Raw genomic sequence first — 18657 nt, 5'->3', positions numbered from 1 at the left:
TTCGGTTCGGTTAAAACGGTTCGATTAACCGAACGGTTAACCGAATGAACACCCCTACTCATCAGTCGCCAGTCATAAAGTATATATTACGTCAGGGCAAAGACAATGGACCCACCGACGCAGATGATGCAGCCACGCATGGCCACATTCTCATGGTTATCTGATCTTCTTCCCCCATCATCGCCCACGTGCACTTCACGTGTACATCGTACTCATTTCAGCAGAAAATTCCATCTGACCCACTTCCTTCCTTTGTGAAGAGTTTCATTCCGCAAAAAGATTTCTCCAAATTCCAAAAGTGGAAAGAAAAATTCTGTGATTGTTACTTCAAACCTTCGATCTTCGTCTCCTAGCTCAGCGGTTGAAATTTGAGATTTTACTGAGTTTTCGTACACTTTCTGGGGTGATTTTACGACTGTATTGAACTGTTGATTTGCTAAACTTGAATTTACTGCCGGTCAACGGTCATGAATCGGAGCTACTTGCCGTGGCCTCCGCCATTGCCGCCGCCGTCAGCTGGGAGGCTGCGTCTACCGGCGACGGAAAATCCGCAAGAAATTTTAGCCTCGCAACGCCACAAGTTTACTTGCGCAAGTCTCAGTCGTAGCAATTGGAAGCCGAAAAAGCCCTACAAAGTTCACGCGGCTGAAACCTCTGATTTCCAGCAAGCCAGTAGATATAATAAGAAAGGTCGCAGGTTTTTTCAGAAGAAGAGGCAGCAGAGGGAGAGTTGCGATTTTGAGCCATTCACGCCCCACAACACGACGTCGTTTCTGATAAGGGCTAAGAGGTCCGGCGGAATAGCCTCCTTGGTGTCGCCGTACCCGGTTACGCCGTCCGTCCTCCCCACGCCGAAATTCTCGCCGTCGAGGGAGGTTTTGGCGGAGGTGGCGAAGGAAGAGTGGGGCGTGGACGGATACGGGTCGATGAACGGGCTGATCCGACTCCGATCGCCGGAAAATGGAGCCGAAGGAGAAGGCGTTATCGATTCGTGCGAGAGCGAGGTGGAGAAGCGGTTGAGCCATGACCTCAACCGTTTCGAGATGATTTACGACCCGAATTACGGCAACGGCAACCAAAACAGAATCCTGTACAACGTCGACGGCGTGGACGAGCACATCGAGAGGTTAGAAGAGGAGAACATGGTTTTGAAGGAGAGAATATACATAATTGAGAAGGAACTGGGGGAGTTGCGCAGGAGAATGCTGTGTTTTGAAGCGGAGGACGAAAACGGTGAATCGGAGAATGACGTCGGCGGCGGGGGCTCGGAGGGGAGCGTTGGCGACTGAGCTGTAGGCTGAACTCCAAATTTAGGCCAGCCGATTATAGTCGCAGATTAGTTTCCTCGCATTTTCTGTAGTGTATAGAGTTTCCCAATCTTCTCTTTAATTTTCTGTTTTGTAGCTAGGCAAAATGTTTGTGGAATTGTGGGTTAACGTTGTGACGGTGCATATTTTGTGACGACTGATGATGATGTTAATAATGTAGGGGTTAACATTCTCGTCGCTAAATTGTTGCAGCCAAAGCCATACGCGACATCATCACATCATTGCATTGTTATAACCAGTAGAGACTCGTCACAACTTTCTTCAACATCTTCCATGTATGCTATGCATCAGCAAAATCCTTATAAAATTCATATGTAGACATTTTTAGTAGTTCTAGAAGTGGCTGGGAATGGGTTACTTTCATTATTAAAGATTGAACTTTAATCTCAACTGTTATTACTGTTTCTACTTAGAGATATATGGTGGAGATATAAATTATGAAATGTGTCCTAATTGGCTTTTGTAAATTTATAAATGCTTATACACTACCTGCATGGTAGCTCAACTGGCTTTTGTAAATTTATAAATGCTTATACACTACCTGCATGGTAGCTCAACTGGTCACAAAAGTAAAAAAGTTTGAAAGAATAATCAGGATTGAATATCACCAGCGGCAATGTGAGAATTGGGATTAGCCTTTTGGAATAAATGCTTATACACTACCTAAATGCTTATACACTAAATTTGAAATTGGAATATAAAGAATTCGATCGACCCTTCATCCTGCTGACATCTCAATTTGGATGACATGTATATGGGGTGTTATTGACACGTTTCAAATTGGTGATTCAATTGTTGGGTTTTTAGATAGTTTTTGTTAGGTATATCTAAAAAGAGAGGGAAGAGGAAAAAAAATGAAAAAGAAGAAAAAAGATGACAACAAGAAGTAAATAAATTAATAAAATAACTTGTGCCCGTATGGGTAGCTCAACTGGTCATAGAGGTGAAACTTTGAAAGATGACCAAGGATCGAGTCTCACTAGCGGTAGTGTGGGAGTAATCTTTCCTTTATGGTTCATGTTCAGTTGAGTCACCATGATTTTTGTCGATGTGGGGGGGCCGCCTTTTGGAAAAAGTGAGGGGACTCCTTGTGCGCAGTATGGTTCATGTTCATGCTCTGTCTGGGGGGGGGGGGGGGCTTTGCAGCAGGTGTACATGGGCCCATAAAAGATCAGTGCCAATGAAGAGAAAGGAAAGCCTATAGATAGTTATATAGATAGCTATAAACGAGTCCAGGAGGCCGGTGCGAACGAGGAGTGGTTCATGTAACGAGTCCAGGAGGCCGGTGCGAACGAGGAGTGGTTCATGTTCATGCTCTGTCGGGATGGGGTGGGGCGTTGTTATTGGTGCGTGCAGTATAAGCAGCAGGTGTACATGGGCCCATAAAAGATCAGTCCCAATGATAGCTATAAACGAGTCCAGGAGGCCGGTGCAAACGAGGAGTCGGCTCAGCAAGATAGTTGTTGGTATGCCCAGTACGACTGCCCAACGACCTCTAAGTATGATAAGGCCACATTATGGCACTTTAATGTACGCATTTAGAATTAATTAACAAGGGTGACCCACTATAAAAGGAGCCCTTTGAGAATGTAAGAGGGGAGCCAAGTCGAATTGCCCAAAGAGTACCCAAGAAATATACAGAAAGTCATAGCTATTTTAATTTCCTTGCAAGTCCCATAATTTGTTTGAAATGTGAATTCACCGACCACGGTTGTGTTGGACCTCCCTAGGCCCAAAAACTCAAAAACCAACAAAAATAACTCCTAAAAAAAATCACTTCTCATTAGTTAAAAATCTCTGTCAAAACTTTTTTTTTTTTTTTTTGAAAAGCCTTCCAAAAATCTATTGATGAGTTGCTCTTAGAGGGGTGATATTTTATTAAAATAATTAAATATAATGATACTCTTGAGATAACTATTTCGAATATAATTGAAAAAAAAAAAATCTATTAAATTAATCTCATTCTTTAATTTATAGGAAAGTTTATAGATGCTACTCCAAAATGGGCCTTATGGGTGAAAGTCATGTTATTATGACTCTAGTCAGCAAGTAATTAATAACCTCAATAGAAAGTTTTTACAGAATTTGTCTCAGTTTGTGATATACTAATAGTCTAATACTAGTGCAATTCAAGTAAAACAACCAAACAAGTTCACTAATTTTGAACCAACATAGTTTTACTAGAAATCAATCTTTACTCGAGACAAGACATAAGTTATCATCCTCAGCCTTAAGGGGGCGTTTGGTTCACGGAATTTTGGATTACCCCAGGTAATAGGATTACCTCCGGGAAGGTAATGTGAGATTTTGGGAATGTAAGATTACCTTGTGTGTTTGGTTCTGATGGTGTAATATAATATTACCTTGTTTGGTTCAGGGTTATATTTTAGGTTATATGAATCAATTTACAATAATGCCCTCAATAATATATATATATATATTATGTGTGTGTATTTATTTGATTATATAAACATATATTAATTTCATTATATTATTATTATTATTATTATTATTATTAGTTAACAAGGGCAAAGTTGGAATAATTCAAGGTAATATAAGATTACCTAAAAAAATGGGGGTAATCACATTACCTTGAAACATTACCGCCACATCAGCTTTCAGGTAATATAACATTACCTGGTAATCTCATAACTTGAACCAAACAATGTAATATAACATTACCAGACTCAGATTACCTAGGTAATCCAAGATTCCGTGAACCAAACGCCCCCTAAAGAAAATGTATGCCAATTTTGAATGAGAAAGTAAAAGTACAAAGTAATAAAACTTGAGAGTTAAATAGTATATTTTTCCAAGAAAGAAACAAAATTTCATTATTCTTTTCAAAAGGTTGAATACCTAACCCCAAGACCCACACTCCGGACACATAGGGAGGATAGATTTCATTATTCAACAATGAAAATAATCGAAAGAAAGAGACATGAACAAACAAAACATACAGTTGGTCATCAGATCGATCCTTCATGAAAGGAACGAAAACATGATATATATATATAAAGGAGAGAAAGAGACAATAATATATATATAATGCAAAACCATATCCATGCGCAGATCATCCAATGTAGTTATTGTTGTTTCTAGCAAACTCATATGATGTCGTTCCGACAATGCTAAGCTGGTTCTGACCACCCGCCATTCTCTGAATCTGCTGGTTGTACATTCTCCTTCTCCGCTCCGCCAGATCCTCGGCGGCGCCGCGGCCGGCACCTCGACCCGCCATCATCGGCTGCAGCAAAGCCACCAGTTTCTTCTGCTCCGCCAGAATCCGTTTCAGAAAGTTCAAGAAGTAGAGTTCCCGGTCGTCCCGCGCTTCCGCGTCGTGCAGGCGAGCGCAGCGGGAGTGGAGGTGGAAGTTGCAGAGGCGGCAGGAGTAGGCGAGGCCGTCGCAGGCGTCGCCGCAGGTGTCGCATTGGGCGGCGGCGTGTTGCGGCGGCGAGAAGAGGGTGAGGGTGAGGGCGTGGCGGGGGTGGGATTTGTGGTGAGTGGATTGAGGGAGATCGGAGCAAGATTTATGGAGGAAGAAGTTGCAGCGTTTGCAGGCGTAGCATTGGCCGAAGAGGTAAACCTCGCAAGCTGAGCAATTGGATTGGGTGTTTTGTGTGGGCACTTCTATGAGGTGGAGTTCATGAGGGTGGCTGAAATGCTTCATCTTTTCTAGCTCCAATAATTTCCCTAATTTTATCAATTTGATTGAGAGCTTTTTGCCTACATTCAATTCACAATATAATGCTTACTATTTATACATGTTTAAGGCCTTGTTTTAGTGATTATATATAATACAATATATAGCTTATATATGAATGTCTAAGTCTAGCCAATTTTGCCAACTCATGCTTTCCTAACATGGAGTTGTTAGTTGGATTGTTATTGGGTGTGAACTCGAAGAGTGGAGTCTACTATTTTGTCATCCAAATATGGTGTTGACCGATACATAAATATAAAAAATAAAGTTATGTTACTTCTTCGTTATTGATGACTATAACTTTTGGTGTAATGGTAAATGTTTGTTTTGATAAACTCTTGCATTGACTACTAATGTTTGATCTGAATTGTTAAACTCTTGCATTGACTACTATGTAAGTATAAAAAAAAAAAAAAATTTACTTCGTTACTAGCTAGTTACGGTATAAATTTACTTTTGACATGTGGAAGCCTTTGAGTCTAACCATTATTGTCATAATTAATTATTGCACATTTGTGAAGCTAGTTTCACGCGGTACCCTCCATTCTAAGGACAGAGAAGCCTCCACCTTCATGGAGACTCCTCAATCAACTCACCACTTGGAATGGGTAGGCCAGAAGATAGCATAGCAAGTCCAGCCTTTAGGGCAAGCTCAACTGTTCCACCATCTTAATGCTCCCACTCGGGTTATAGGCTCGCGCTACCAAGCCCAGCGATAGTAGTTTAATTTATGAGTAAGGATAGATCTAGTACTTGACTCGCTACATAATCTCTATGATGAGTGTAGCCACGAGTTAAAAGTGCAACGGAAAATTATATATAATTGAACACATTCAAAGAAAAAGATTGAGCCATTATATTGGTTGTCTTGCCAAAACCCTACATCACTTATGTATGTTAATTAAGGGTGTTACATTGATTGAGGAGTCGTCATAAATTTTGTATGACATACTAATATACGACATTTATGTTTTGTGGTTTCATATTATTTGTTTAGCAAGTGTACAATATAATGAGACTTACTCAATAGATAATTAGAACACAAACTTAATAACTTAAATCACCAGATCAAAGACTTGAAGGGATACAACGTGATAACCTTACATGTATGTATATCAAAAAATTTCCAAAATTATTGCAAGTCAATGCTCTCTTAAGAGTTGAATGTTTCTAGCTCTTGCAGCCAACTGTATGTGTGTATATATGCATGCACATAGTTTGATCTTTAAGACTTGTTGGAATGGGGAGTAAAAAATACGTACAGTATTTAGAATGTTTCAAAAGTCAATGCAGATTTCTAAAATACAACTTGCCTCAATAATGGGGATATATTCAATTCCTTATTTAATTTGTACGTGTAGTTAGGCTTGTGTAACGTTACGCTGTGCAACGGTGTGCACTGGCCATGCAAGGTGCACACAATTTCAATTCATAATTTTTATATTGTAGATTCATAAAATTTATAGGAATAAGGTTCAAATTGGCCACTGAACGTAACCTGAAAATGCAATTAGGTCACTGAACGAAAAAAAAGTGCAATTAGGCCATTGAACACTCAAAAAATGTGCAATTAGGCCACTGAACTCTTCAAACGTATGCAATTTTACCGGATAGCAGGTTACCATCAATTTTAGCAGGTTACCTGCTTACGTGGCAGCTTAGTTGACATTTTTAATAATTTTTAAATAATTTTTAATAATTAATTTTAATAATAAATTTTATAAAAAAGTGGAAAAAATTAAATAAAAAATAAAATAAAGTCGTTTTTATTTTTTAAAAAAATTTTTAATAAAAAGTTATTATTAAAATTTATTAAAAATTAATTAAAATTTATTAAAAATGCCAACTCAGCTGCCACGTAAGCAGATAACCTGCTAAAATTGAGGGTAACCTGCTATCAGGTAAAATTGCACATTTTTGGAGTGTTCAGTGGCCTAATTGCACTTTTTTTTCGTCCAATGGCCTAATTGCACTTTCAGGTTACGTTCAGTGGCCAATTTGAACCTTATTCCAAATTTATATTTATAAATCGTAGATTCATAATTTATAAATCGTAGATTCATAATTTTTATACAGTAGATTCATAATTTTTATACAGTAGATTCATAATTTCTAAACTGTATGATTATCCGATTATGAACATATAGTTCTGTGATATGTGAATACATAGTCCAACAATAAAGAATTATGAATATATAATTTTGTAATTGTGAATATGAAGTTCAAAAATTATGAATATATAATTCAATAATTATGAACATATAATTCAATAATTATGAACATAAAATAGTGTGCACGGTTGCACAGTATAATTTGCCTAGGTTTGTCAAGTGGGCCAATTATATAATATAATGTTTTTTTTTATAAGTTATACGGTCGTTAAATCTGATATGGTTCTAGTCTATCTAGAGGAATACATTTGAATTAAAGGACATGGGTCACTTAGGACTTAGGGAGGCGAGAGATATGACTTAAAAATCAAAATGAAAACACGCCCAGTGGGACTCGAACCCACAATCGCTTGATTAGAAGTCAAGCGCCTTATCCATTAGGCCATGGGCGCTTGTTACACCTTTTCAAAACAGAACGATTTTATCCGTAGAAAAAGTAGGTCGATATTTGCTATAACTACTTCTATAGCTCACTTTCCAATACTTGTAATGGCTTATCGGCCCTTATCCCAGTGTTAATGTTTAAATAAATATCCAGATGTTACATTCCTCTCTAAACTTTATCTCATAGTATTCACCTGTGACAAACTGACAATACTTGATTATCATTTTTTGATTAAAAATTAATTTGTAAGGCGATGATGTGAGATTGGTCAATTTATGATAATACTTGTTTTTTTTTTAATTAAAAAGTAATTTTTTTTTAGGCGACAATATGAGATTGGTCAATTGTATTCACAATGATGGAGCAGTGGGCTAGTTAAAAACCTACTATACATATAAGCTAAGGGCTAGTTAAAAACCCTTCTTATAAGTAGGGATGAACATCGATCGGTTTTTTATTAATAACCTAAATAATCGGAAAAATAGTAACCTTCGCATAATCGAGGTATTTCTTATAACCGAACCGATCGAAAATCAAAATTTTTGGTCGGTTAAGTTCGTTATTTTTAACCAAAGAAGTACGTACTAATTAAAATCTACACTACTGCAAGTAATTGAGAACTTCGAGCATAATAATTGATTTGTATTTCTAGGATTCATAACCTGTCAGGACTCTATTAACATATGTTAAACCACAAACCAATAGACACGGAAAATGATATATGTACTCTCATGAAGTATAAACTCCCACCACGTGTACTAATAAATTAAAGTGAATGAAAAAAAAAAAAAAAAACAGTGCTCCACTTTGTTATTTAAACCAATCAAATAATGACATTTCAGCAACGAATACTGAAATAAAAAGTGGGAGTATATGTAATATTACTTCAATAACACATATATATCAGACATTTAAAAATAAAAATAAAAAATTAAGAGTACAATGGCTACCAATAGTATGTACTTAATTAAATAGTGGCTAAAAATATGAATATTTTTCCTTGTCTCAAATCCCAAACGTAGAAATAAAGACTTTCAAACATTAATTTTATTTTTACATTAAAATATATTATAAAATTACTAATTTTTTTTTTCATTTGTTTAAGTATTGGTGTTTCGGTCGGTCATAATTTTTTTTCAAAAAAATCAATAACCGACCGAAAAATCGAAATAACTAAAAAATTTTGAACTAGAAAATCGATTACTGAACTTTTTGGGCGGTTTGATTATCGGTCAACGAATTTTCGATCAGTTTGATTTGTTTGTCACCCCTACTCATAAGTACATTATTCTAACTCATAAAATTTCCAACATCGTTTTAGACCGTGGTCTTCACAGTCTACACAATAATTTGCCATTTTTACCCTCTTCGCGTTGGGTTTGGGAGCAAAAAACCATCACCACATATAACTAATAGATTTTATTTATTAAATTAAAATGAAATGAACTTAGGGAATAATTTTTTTTAAAAAAAATTAATTCTGCGATAAATTGGGAATAAATTAATTTGAATTTCACGAAAACTTGAACTCTATAGGGCCGCCGCCATTGACAAGAAGCTGAAGCAGCGCCAACTTCATCTGAGCTTCCTGAATCGCTGCCGCCGCCGCTGCGTCGTCGTCTACCGGTTTATCCACCGGCGGCTGCACCTTCGAGACCACGCAATCTAAGTGAGTTCCGAAGTCGCATTCGTGACAGTAGTAAGTCCACGCCATTTCGTGCACGCCGTGATGGCAGACGTCGCAGACAAACGTCACCTTCTCCTCCTCATCCTCGGCCGCCGGCTCTTCTCCGTCCTTCTTCGGCACCGGCGGCGCGTAAAAGAGCGACAGCGCGTGCTCGTGGTCGTCCCGCTGCACTTTCTCCGGCCAGCGCACGCACTCCACGTGGAGATCGAACGAGCACGTGGTGCAGTGGTAGACGAACGCCGAGCCCTTCTCCAGACAGGCGTTGCACGCGAAGCCGTCTTGGTACGGCGGAGAGGGGAGGAGCGTGAGCGCGTGGTCGAGGTGGGATTTGTGCCGGACTTCTCTCGGCAGTTCGAAGCATTTCTTGTGGAGGTGAAAGTCAACGCCGCAGTCCGGTTCAACGCAGGTGTAAACCGGACCGGTTACGATGTACTCGCAACCGGAGCACTTTTTCCCGTCCTTTTCTTGGACTTCCGTCAGCTTCAAGCGGTGGGGATGGCTGAAGTGAGTCGTTTCCCGATCTTTTCCCGTCGGAAACCCTACCGGCGGCTCAGACTCCGGCTCCGCCGGCGCCGGGGAGTGAACAGTAGGGGGACTAAAATTGGGGATAGGGTTAGGGTTTGGGTGGCTGCAAGGGATAGGTTGATTAGGGATAGGAGAATAAGCGCAATGAACATGGAGATCAAAGTCACATTCGGAGCAAGAATAGGAAAACCCACTTCCAATGAGGGTGCAAGAATTGCAATAGAAAGAGTTGGAAGGGTAGGTGGGGTAGGGGGTCAATGTCAATGGGTGGAGAGGGTGGGAGGGGTGTTTGAGAGAGCGATTAGCCCGAAAACATTGGTCGTGGAGGAAGAAGGAGCAGCGCCAGCAGGTGTAGACAGGGCCGGTCCCGAGGCAGTGGCAGCCGGAGCATTGGATTTGGGCACTTTGGGGCATTTGGTGGAACACCAAACCATGGTTGTGGCTAAAATGCTTGAACTCCATCTCTCTCTCTTTGTGGAATGTCTAGTAATAGTATGCCTTATACATGAAATGGAGTAGGCAAGGTGTACTTATGCCCATCACACAAGCTAAGCAAGTTGAAGCACTACTCTTAATTAGCTTATGTCAACTTTGACTAGATGGACAACTTTGCTTGCACAAATACTTGTATATGATAGTTCACATAGGGACAAATTCATATTGATTTAGCGATAAGATTCTGCGTAGTGCAATAGTCAATAGGGTGCAAGACTTTCCCTCAGAGATAAAATGACTAGCTAACTTGATGGAGAAAATTAATCAGGGAATTGGAATGCAAAGACAAGTAAAATGATCAAAAGGACAATGGAATTACGATGTTTTCTTGCTATTATATTGATTATTATTATTATATTACTTGAATATTACAATATATATGAAGTGTTCGTTAGAATGAGACAAAAGGTGTTTACACAAGCTGCTAGACAAGAAATTGACAATTGTAACTGCCAATATTGACCTCCGACCCATATCCTTTGGCTATGACCTCGGTCGACCCAACTCCGATGTTAGACCTTAATTGAGTCGATCCTAAGGTCGAGCTCGGTCTAGCTGACCCATGATCATCCACTTTGGGCTTACTCTCTTAGACTTGATTTCTTGAGCTTGTTTTCGTAGGGCAAGCACAATATATCCATCAAAACTTTCTATTGATTAATTTATAACTTTAAATTTGGGGGATTGGAAAATATAATATTTTCATTATTAGCTCAACTTATTCTTCATCCTAACTAGTAGTAGACTAGCTGTAATAATCGACCATTGACTTTGACATTATATTCTACAGAGTGTTCCATAGAATTTTAAAGTTGGACTGCTGACTTTTTCAACTCCATCTGTATCTATCCACCCATCTCCCTTTGTTACATTATTCTCATTTTTAATGTTAATGTTTGAATTCTCTGTAACTTCATTCTGTAGCTGGTTGGCTACTTTGCTTGACTCTGTGACATCCCATACTTAGGACTATCAAAATTTTAAAGTTTGAGGGATAAATCATGAGGTGTAATTCCCGGCCACATTAAGATCGGACTATCAAAATTCAATCATATATCTTTGTCTACAATTTATCATCCATAAATGAATTGAGTTGGCCGACTTTACAAAACCTTAATTAGCTCAAGGGTTGATGATATATGTAAATTAAACCAACAATAATATACTAATTTTATTTAATTTTATAATTGTACAACATGATTAAAAAAAAAAAAAAAAAGTCAAATAGACCCTCAAACTTTAACTTAAAAGTCAATTAGGTCCCTAAACTTTTTAAAGGTGCAATTACACCCATCAACAATTCATTTAGGTGCAATGAAGCCCAAAAACAAGTTAATGACCTGCTATCACAGGTCATTAGGGTTTAGATCACCTCCCGGCGAAATTTCCAGCAAAAAAAAAAAAAAAAAAAAGTGACCGGCGAAATTTCCGACAAAAAGGTAACCGGCGGCGACCGTTCGTCGGTCACCGGTAATTTTTTTTTTTTTTTTGTCCGAAATTTTGCCGGTCACTTTTTTTTTTTTTTTTTTTTTTTTCCAGAAGGTGGCCTGAACTCTAATGACCTGTGATAGCAGGTCATTAACTTGTTTTTAGGCTTCATTGCACTTAAATGAATTGTTGATGGGTGTAATTGCACATTTAAAAAATTTAGGGGTTTAATTGACTTTTAAGCTAAAATTCGGGAGCCTATTTGACCATTTTCACTGAAAAAAAAAATGAAGTTGCAAGCAAATTATTCAAGTTTACAATAACCCAAGATTAAACAAGATTCTAAAGTGATTCAACACATCATGATCATCACCAACGCCTCATCATGTTTGCATATGCCGCACTTAAATTCAGCGAATTCTGCATCCTAGCGGTCGCAAGCTGAAGCTCCATCATCTCCTTCGTCGCCTGCCTCATCGCCGCCACCGGATCATTAACTCCGGCCGCCGTTTCGCCGCCGTCATCACCCACGCGCTCTAGATACCCCACTCCCGAGCAATGCAGGTGGGTTCCGAAATCACACCCAGCACAGTAATATCTCCACCCCCCTTCATCCACTTCCCGATTACACACGTCGCACAGGAACACGGTGTTCTCCTCGGACTTGTAATCGAACACCAGTTTCAGCGCGTGCGGGTGCTTCTCCGGCAGGGTGGCGGTTTCCGGCAGGGAAGCGCAGTGGAGGTGAACGTCGAAGCCGCAGTGGCAGCAGCTGTAGCTGAAGGCGGTTCCCTTGGAACGGCAGGCGTCGCAGACGTAGTCCTTGCCGGAGTAAGTCGGCGCCGGGAGGAGCGTGAGGGGGTGGTCGGGGTGGGCGGCGTGTTGGAGAGAGCGCGGCGCGTGGAGGTAGTAGGCGCAGGAAATGCAGCCGTGGAAAGGATGGTCGATTGGAAGCTCGCAGCCCTTGCATGTCAGCCGTTCTCCGTCGTCTAGGGCGAGCGGAACCAACGTGTGGCGGTGGCCGAAGTGGTCGTAATCTTGGTTTTGGCTCATCGTCCGTCGTCGAATGTTGTCGTCGGTCGGTGATCTAGCTTTGTACGAGGCTATGCATCTTGAAAAACGCCAAAATTTATACTACTACTATACATGTAGTAAAATCGTTACCATGGGTACATAGTTGATAATACAATATTAATATTCATTTTAATACTCCATATTAGAGTGAGGAGGAAAATCTACTGTCTAAGTCTGTACACAGTAAATCATACTTTGTGATTCTAATCAAAAAATAAATCAGACTAAGTGGTTTATAACTAATTTTTTTTGAATACGGTTTATAACTAATTAATTGAAGCTAAAAAAATTATTAGGCTCTCCGATCTATTGAGAGTCAAACTTCAAACTATGATGTTACCAAGTTGTTATTATTATTATTATTATATCTTGTTCTATCACTCTATGCTCATTTCTATACAGTCCAAACTCCAAAGTAGACATTTAGTGCTGTGGGTATATATGGTCTACATTTCCGGCCTTATTCTATTTTGAGTCAACATTTACTTTATTGTTATAATATATTTTTCTTTACAACATTTCAAAAGTGAAGAAGTTGGAATTTGCCCAAGCTAATACTAGCCCAGAAACAACCGGTTTTCAAGATACCCACAATATTGGTGTAAATTAAAAAAATATATATATTATTTTCTTCAGTCTTGTATAAGTGTCTACATCAAAAGTTTAAGTCTGAAAGTAAAGAATATAAATGAGAAAATTACCGATTTGGTCCCTCGACTATGAGGATTTCACCAATTTGATTCTCGACTATCAAAATTACTCAATTTGGTTCCCGACTATGACATTTTTACCTGATTTGGTCCTAAATGTTATTTGTAGGTCAAACCTAAAAGGTAATTTTGGGATTTAAAAAAAGCTAAGTATCTTCCTTTTTCTTCCCTAAATATAAGTCGTTTGTTTTATATAGATAGGTTATTTGTTTTCGATAGCAGTCGCAACTTCAATATGCAACCAAAGTGCAGTGAATCATCTTCATCCAACTATAAGAATCGAATGATGTTCGAAAATGGAGATGCTTATAGCTGGATGAAAATGACGTTGGTACAAGGCAGCAAATTTTTGAACATCATTCAATTATTATAGGTAGATGAAGATGATTCACGGCACTTTGGTTGCATATTGAAGTTGCGACTGCTATCGAAAACAAATAACCTATCTATATAAAACAAACGACTTAGATTTAGGAAAGAAGAAGGAAGATACCTTTTTTAAATTCCAAAATTTCCCTTTAGGTTTGACCTGCAAATAACACGTAGGACCAAATCAGGTAAAAATGTCATAGTCGAGGACCAAATTGAGTAATTTTGGTAGTCGAGAATCAAATTGGTGAAATCCTCATAGTCGAGGGACCAAATCGGTAATTTTCTCGAATATAAATTATATACTCCCTCCGTCCCGAATTGGTTGTCTCATTTACTTTTTGCACGCTTTTTAAGGAATTAAAGTAAATGCTATGTATTTTCCAATTATGCCTTTCACTTTTTCACTTTTTCACTTTTGGAAATAAAAGCAAAAGTCATAAGGGTAATTTGAGAAAAAGTAGAATGATGGTGATGTTTAATTTTGGAAAGTGGACAACATTTTGGGACAAACTAAAAAGGAAAGTTAGACCAACAAAATGGGACAGAGGGAGTACTATTTTTCATTTCAATAACTTAACAATTTTACCTAAATCGTGGATGTGGCTGTGTCTATAAGTTCCCTAAAGTACTCGTATATATATTGGTACACAATATGATCCATACACCTTTGCAACGATTAACAAAGCAAGCTATTAACATCTTTAGATTGTTCAATCAATTGGGACTATTTTGGGATGAGATTTAGTATAATTATTTCTAATAGCAAACTCCCATGAGACGTCTCACGGATTATCATGTGTGAGACGGGTATGATTTTTCATAAGCTGACTGCTTCGATCAATCTAAGAAGACTAGTCATTCTTGCTGAGATCGAGTTGAACTTGTAACTTTGTAATTGCCAAGTCAAGAACATGACCAACTTACCTGAGATTGTCCCAGGATCGGAGTCACCCATTTTTAAATAGTTTGTGGATGGAGTATGAAAGGGAAAGAAATTCTTGTGTGCTATTATATTATTGGCTTGACTTGGTCATCTGATATACTCTATATATCATTTAGGCAGCAAAAGCCTTTGAGTCATGCATGTGCATGCAATCAAGCCAAATCCGCGTTAAGTTGACCTGAGAATATGCCCATACCCTTACTAGCTAGCTAGAGTCCACCCACCATTCTCATCTTTACAATTTGTATGTATATATCAAGCGCAGCTTTCAATTCCTGCAACTTCCATAGCCAAAACTAGTTTTAATTTTGTGCAGAGAAAAATGGGGAAGGTGAAGCTTGGAGCTACTCCATTATCCAAAAACTCTGTCAACCATTTCAGTCACCCACACCCATTGGAGCTCACCACCCACCATACCAAACAAGGCCTAATAACTCCCTCATCATCATCATCTTCATCATCCTCCCTTTCTTGCTCAGCATGCAAGCTTCAACTGCTCTCTGGTTCACCATTCTACGCCTGCAAAACCTGCAACTTCTCCCTCCACGCCGATTGCTTCAAACTGCATCGAGAGATCACTCACCCTTTCCATAAACCCCACGTTTTCACTCTCCTCCCCAAAGCCCCTTACCCCTTTGGCCTTTTCACCTGCGATGCCTGCGGGGGAGAAAGCGATGGCTTCTCTTACCATTGCATCCCTTGCGGCCTTGACCTCCACGTCCAGTGCGCGGTTCTCCCGCTTTCTGTAACTCACCATTCTCATCACCATCCCCTTCAGATCATATTCCCCAGTCCTCATTCCCAGACACAAGTGTTTTCTTGTGACATTTGTAAGAGTCTTGGGCAGGGTAAGTTCTGGAAGTATAGATGCCATTCTTGCGATTTTGATGCTCATTTGAACTGCACAAAGACTGTTAATGCTTCTGCCTCTAGGATTAATTTATCTCCTCAGCCTAACTTGGGGTTTAGGCCGCCGCAAGTTCTTCCACAGCAATTTTACAGGCCTCCGTTGCAGAATTTGATGACACCAAACGTGAATTTGCAGGGGAATAATGGTGGTGGGCAGAACTTTGAGGAGTTGGTGAGGGCATATGTTGAGAATTATTCTCGTCTTTATCGTGAGCAGCAGGCGGCGGCGGCGGCGGCGATGGGTGGGGTGGGAGGTGGAGGTTTAAGTCAGTCTGGTAATGGAGGCAGCTTTCCTGGTGGCGGTGGTGGAGGAGGATTAGATTTCTTGCAAGCGTTGAATGGCGGGGGTGGAGTTAACGGTGATGGTGACGAGTACCTACGATTGTTAAACGGCGGCGGAAGTGGTGGGGGATCGGATTTCTTGCAAGGGTTGAATGGTGGAGGGGGATTAGATCACTACCTAAAATTGTTAAACGCCGCCGGTGGTGGTGGTGGTGGTGGAGGAGGATTTGGTGGAGCTGGAGGGCTGGACTATTTACAGGCATTTACTGGTGGTGGTGGTGGCGGCGGCGGTGGGGGAGGAGCTGCCTTGTTGCAAGCGTTGATGGGAGGTAGCGATGGCGGCGGCGGTGGCGTAGGTAATTTGAGCAACATTCTTGGAGGTGATGGTGGTGCATCCATGATTAATACTTTGGCTGGATTGTTTGGAGGACTTAACTTCTGAAATGAATGAAACAAAGACAACTTCGTACTGTTCAAGAATACATGCACTTATGCAAACTGTTGTTTTTGTTATTGTTTTTTTTTTTTTTTTGTCAAAGGAAACTCGCAGCCATGCACTACTTGAAAGTGGAAAGTGTGCACAGGCTGGCTGGACCAAGAAGATATTATTAGTTGGAATTGAACTTGTGATATTTTCTAGTACGAGAATCATGTTTCACTAATTTAATCATTTTCTGAGACGTGATTTTTAAGTTGTTGTACCTTGTAATTGTTGCATGAATGAAACTACAACTCAAATTTGCAGTCACTGTATGTCACTGTATGTCTATTTAATTAGCACTGTAATATTCTCTCTTGTATATACATCATATCAATACAATGACACAAGTCTTTATCACCAAGCCAATAAACTTTTTTCTTTTCTTTTTTAGACAATGGAGAAAAAAAAAAAAAAGGAGTAAATTATACAAATCAGGGAAGGGCAATGCCCATAATATCACAAAAAGTAACCAGCTAGGTCCTTAGTTCTAGAGCACTTGAAGACCTATATGGCTATATAGGTGTGGTCATGATGAGTCGCCATCCAATCTACACAAGTATCTGGTTGTTGTAAATGTGTTCACAATTACAGTTCCAATCACATGTTATGAAAGCTCTAATAGTTTCAAGTAAATAGTTACGTGGTTCTAAATCGAGCAACACCAACAATGTCAGCAAAAAGTAAAGATTTGATCTGACTCTATTAAGAGAAGTCTCAAAGATCATGATCACCACAATAATTAACTAGCTTCCTGCCAATGCACTTAATTATGCAATTCCAATCTTGCGGCCCAAAGACCAAATCTCTGGTTTGAATAGGTCAGAGGAATCACATATCCAACTGTCTGACAGACAATTTGCACACAAATTTCAGGCTGTCCAATGTATTGACTTTGACATTATGAGATGATATTTCAATGATTACCATGAATCCATGCCACCAACTTCATTCTCACCAATTAATGAATCAATTTTGCAGTACTTAACATTGCACAATTAGTACAGTTTAGGTGAGAGGGGAAATTAAAGAATTGAAGAAAAATGGGGAGAGTGAACACATCAGAAACTAACCAATCTTCTGTGCTTCATTTCAGCCATCCCCACCCCCTTCACCTCTCAAATCCTCATCCCTTTCAATCATGTTCTGCCTGCTGCCTTGAGGCTAAATCTGCAGCAGTGTACACTTGTACCCACTGCAACTTCTGTCTCCATCAAACATGCTTCGAAATGCCTCAGAAACTCACACACCCTTTCGACACAGCCCACGTTCTTTCCCTCCTGCCCACGCCAGCCTACCCCGAAGGCCTATTCAGCTGCGACGCCTGTGGGAAGCGAGGGAATGGATTCTCCTACCACTGCCAGCCCTGTGGCATTGATCTCCACACGATATGCGCCTCGTTGCCAATGCTCCTCGCTCACTCGTCCCACCACCACCAGCTTAGCCTCACGTTCTCGCCTCCTTATCAGGGAAACCGCTTCTCGTGTGATCTGTGCAGAAAGGTGGGATCCAAGAACTGGCTATACCACTGCACTGCCTGTGAATTTGACATTCACTTGAGTTGCATAACCACAATCCCTGCCCCCCATCACATCCCAGCCAATTCTTTCATCAATCCAATGGCTCATAACAGCCCTGTCAGGCCACCTGCAGGGATTGAAATGGCTACTTATCAGCTTCAACCTCATGGCAGACCTGTAAGGCCAGCTGGGAATTCCACTGTAAATCTGGGAAGTGGTCTTATGAACAGCTTGGTTAATGGCTTAGCTAGTGGTGCTTCTCAGGCGGCCACTCAGGCCCTTATCCAGGGAATAACAGGTGGAATGGATGGAGAAAATGCAGATGTTTCATACTGAGAATGAATAGAGAAAATATAATCCTGAAAGTGTTGACATTTTTCTTTCATTTTCACTTGTTTCTTGAATTCATTAACTGATGTTAAGTATTTTGTTTCCTGTAAAAGATGTGTATGAATCCCCATATATATTCTGGATTTGTAAGAACAATCTATCTATCTATCTGCAAGAATTATCCATGTTAACCTGATTAGAAAATGTTCGTCTTGAGAATTTAAGCAGTAATAAATTAAGGATAAAGTGTTGCAACTCTGATGTCCTACAATGGAGGAGATAAATCACTAATGTGCCTCGATAATGTATAGATACTT

The 18657-nt window shown here is 39.7% G+C and overlaps 6 protein-coding genes and 1 non-coding gene across 7 annotated transcripts; 3 read left to right on the top strand and 4 right to left on the bottom strand.

Moving 5' to 3' along the window:
* Positions 1-467: 467 nt before the first annotated feature.
* On the top strand, positions 468-1289 carry LOC109186416. The gene has a single exon (XM_019336388.1). It carries the CDS (start codon positions 468-470, stop codon positions 1287-1289), a length of 822 nt encoding a protein of 273 aa, XP_019191933.1.
* A 3112-nt stretch (positions 1290-4401) lies between these two features.
* Positions 4402-4998, bottom strand: LOC109186409. Its single transcript, XM_019336375.1, has one exon. The coding sequence runs from the start codon at positions 4996-4998 to the stop codon at positions 4402-4404; it is 597 nt and encodes a 198-aa protein (XP_019191920.1).
* A 2523-nt stretch (positions 4999-7521) lies between these two features.
* On the bottom strand, positions 7522-7594 carry TRNAR-UCU. Its single transcript has one exon. It is a non-coding gene; the product is annotated as a tRNA-Arg (tRNA).
* Positions 7595-9100: 1506 nt separating this feature from the next.
* LOC109186399 lies at positions 9101-10261 on the bottom strand. Its single transcript, XM_019336363.1, has one exon. It carries the CDS (start codon positions 10259-10261, stop codon positions 9101-9103), a length of 1161 nt encoding a protein of 386 aa, XP_019191908.1.
* A 1830-nt stretch (positions 10262-12091) lies between these two features.
* Positions 12092-12775, bottom strand: LOC109186392. The gene has a single exon (XM_019336351.1). The coding sequence runs from the start codon at positions 12773-12775 to the stop codon at positions 12092-12094; it is 684 nt and encodes a 227-aa protein (XP_019191896.1).
* Positions 12776-15069: 2294 nt separating this feature from the next.
* LOC109186382 lies at positions 15070-16454 on the top strand. The gene has a single exon (XM_019336339.1). It carries the CDS (start codon positions 15144-15146, stop codon positions 16452-16454), a length of 1311 nt encoding a protein of 436 aa, XP_019191884.1. The 5' UTR covers positions 15070-15143.
* A 1079-nt stretch (positions 16455-17533) lies between these two features.
* LOC109186374 lies at positions 17534-18346 on the top strand. The gene has a single exon (XM_019336329.1). It carries the CDS (start codon positions 17534-17536, stop codon positions 18344-18346), a length of 813 nt encoding a protein of 270 aa, XP_019191874.1.
* The last annotated feature ends 311 nt before the right edge of the window (positions 18347-18657 follow it).

Source organism: Ipomoea nil, unplaced genomic scaffold (genome assembly GCF_001879475.1).
Source record: "Ipomoea nil cultivar Tokyo-kokei standard unplaced genomic scaffold, Asagao_1.1 scaffold0188, whole genome shotgun sequence".
NCBI lineage: Eukaryota > Viridiplantae > Streptophyta > Magnoliopsida > Solanales > Convolvulaceae > Ipomoea > Ipomoea nil.
This window is presented reverse-complemented; position numbering and strand designations above follow the sequence as displayed.

What these genes read in the sequence shown, in the direction of transcription:
- LOC109186416 (XM_019336388.1), top strand. Translation starts at nt 468, where the DNA reads ATGAATCGGAGCTACTTGCCGTGGCCTCCGCCATTGCCGCCGCCGTCA.
- LOC109186392 (XM_019336351.1), bottom strand. Translation starts at nt 12,775, where the DNA reads ATGAGCCAAAACCAAGATTACGACCACTTCGGCCACCGCCACACGTTG.
- LOC109186382 (XM_019336339.1), top strand. Translation starts at nt 15,144, where the DNA reads ATGGGGAAGGTGAAGCTTGGAGCTACTCCATTATCCAAAAACTCTGTC.
- LOC109186399 (XM_019336363.1), bottom strand. Translation starts at nt 10,261, where the DNA reads ATGGAGTTCAAGCATTTTAGCCACAACCATGGTTTGGTGTTCCACCAA.
- LOC109186374 (XM_019336329.1), top strand. Translation starts at nt 17,534, where the DNA reads ATGGGGAGAGTGAACACATCAGAAACTAACCAATCTTCTGTGCTTCAT.
- LOC109186409 (XM_019336375.1), bottom strand. Translation starts at nt 4,998, where the DNA reads ATGAAGCATTTCAGCCACCCTCATGAACTCCACCTCATAGAAGTGCCC.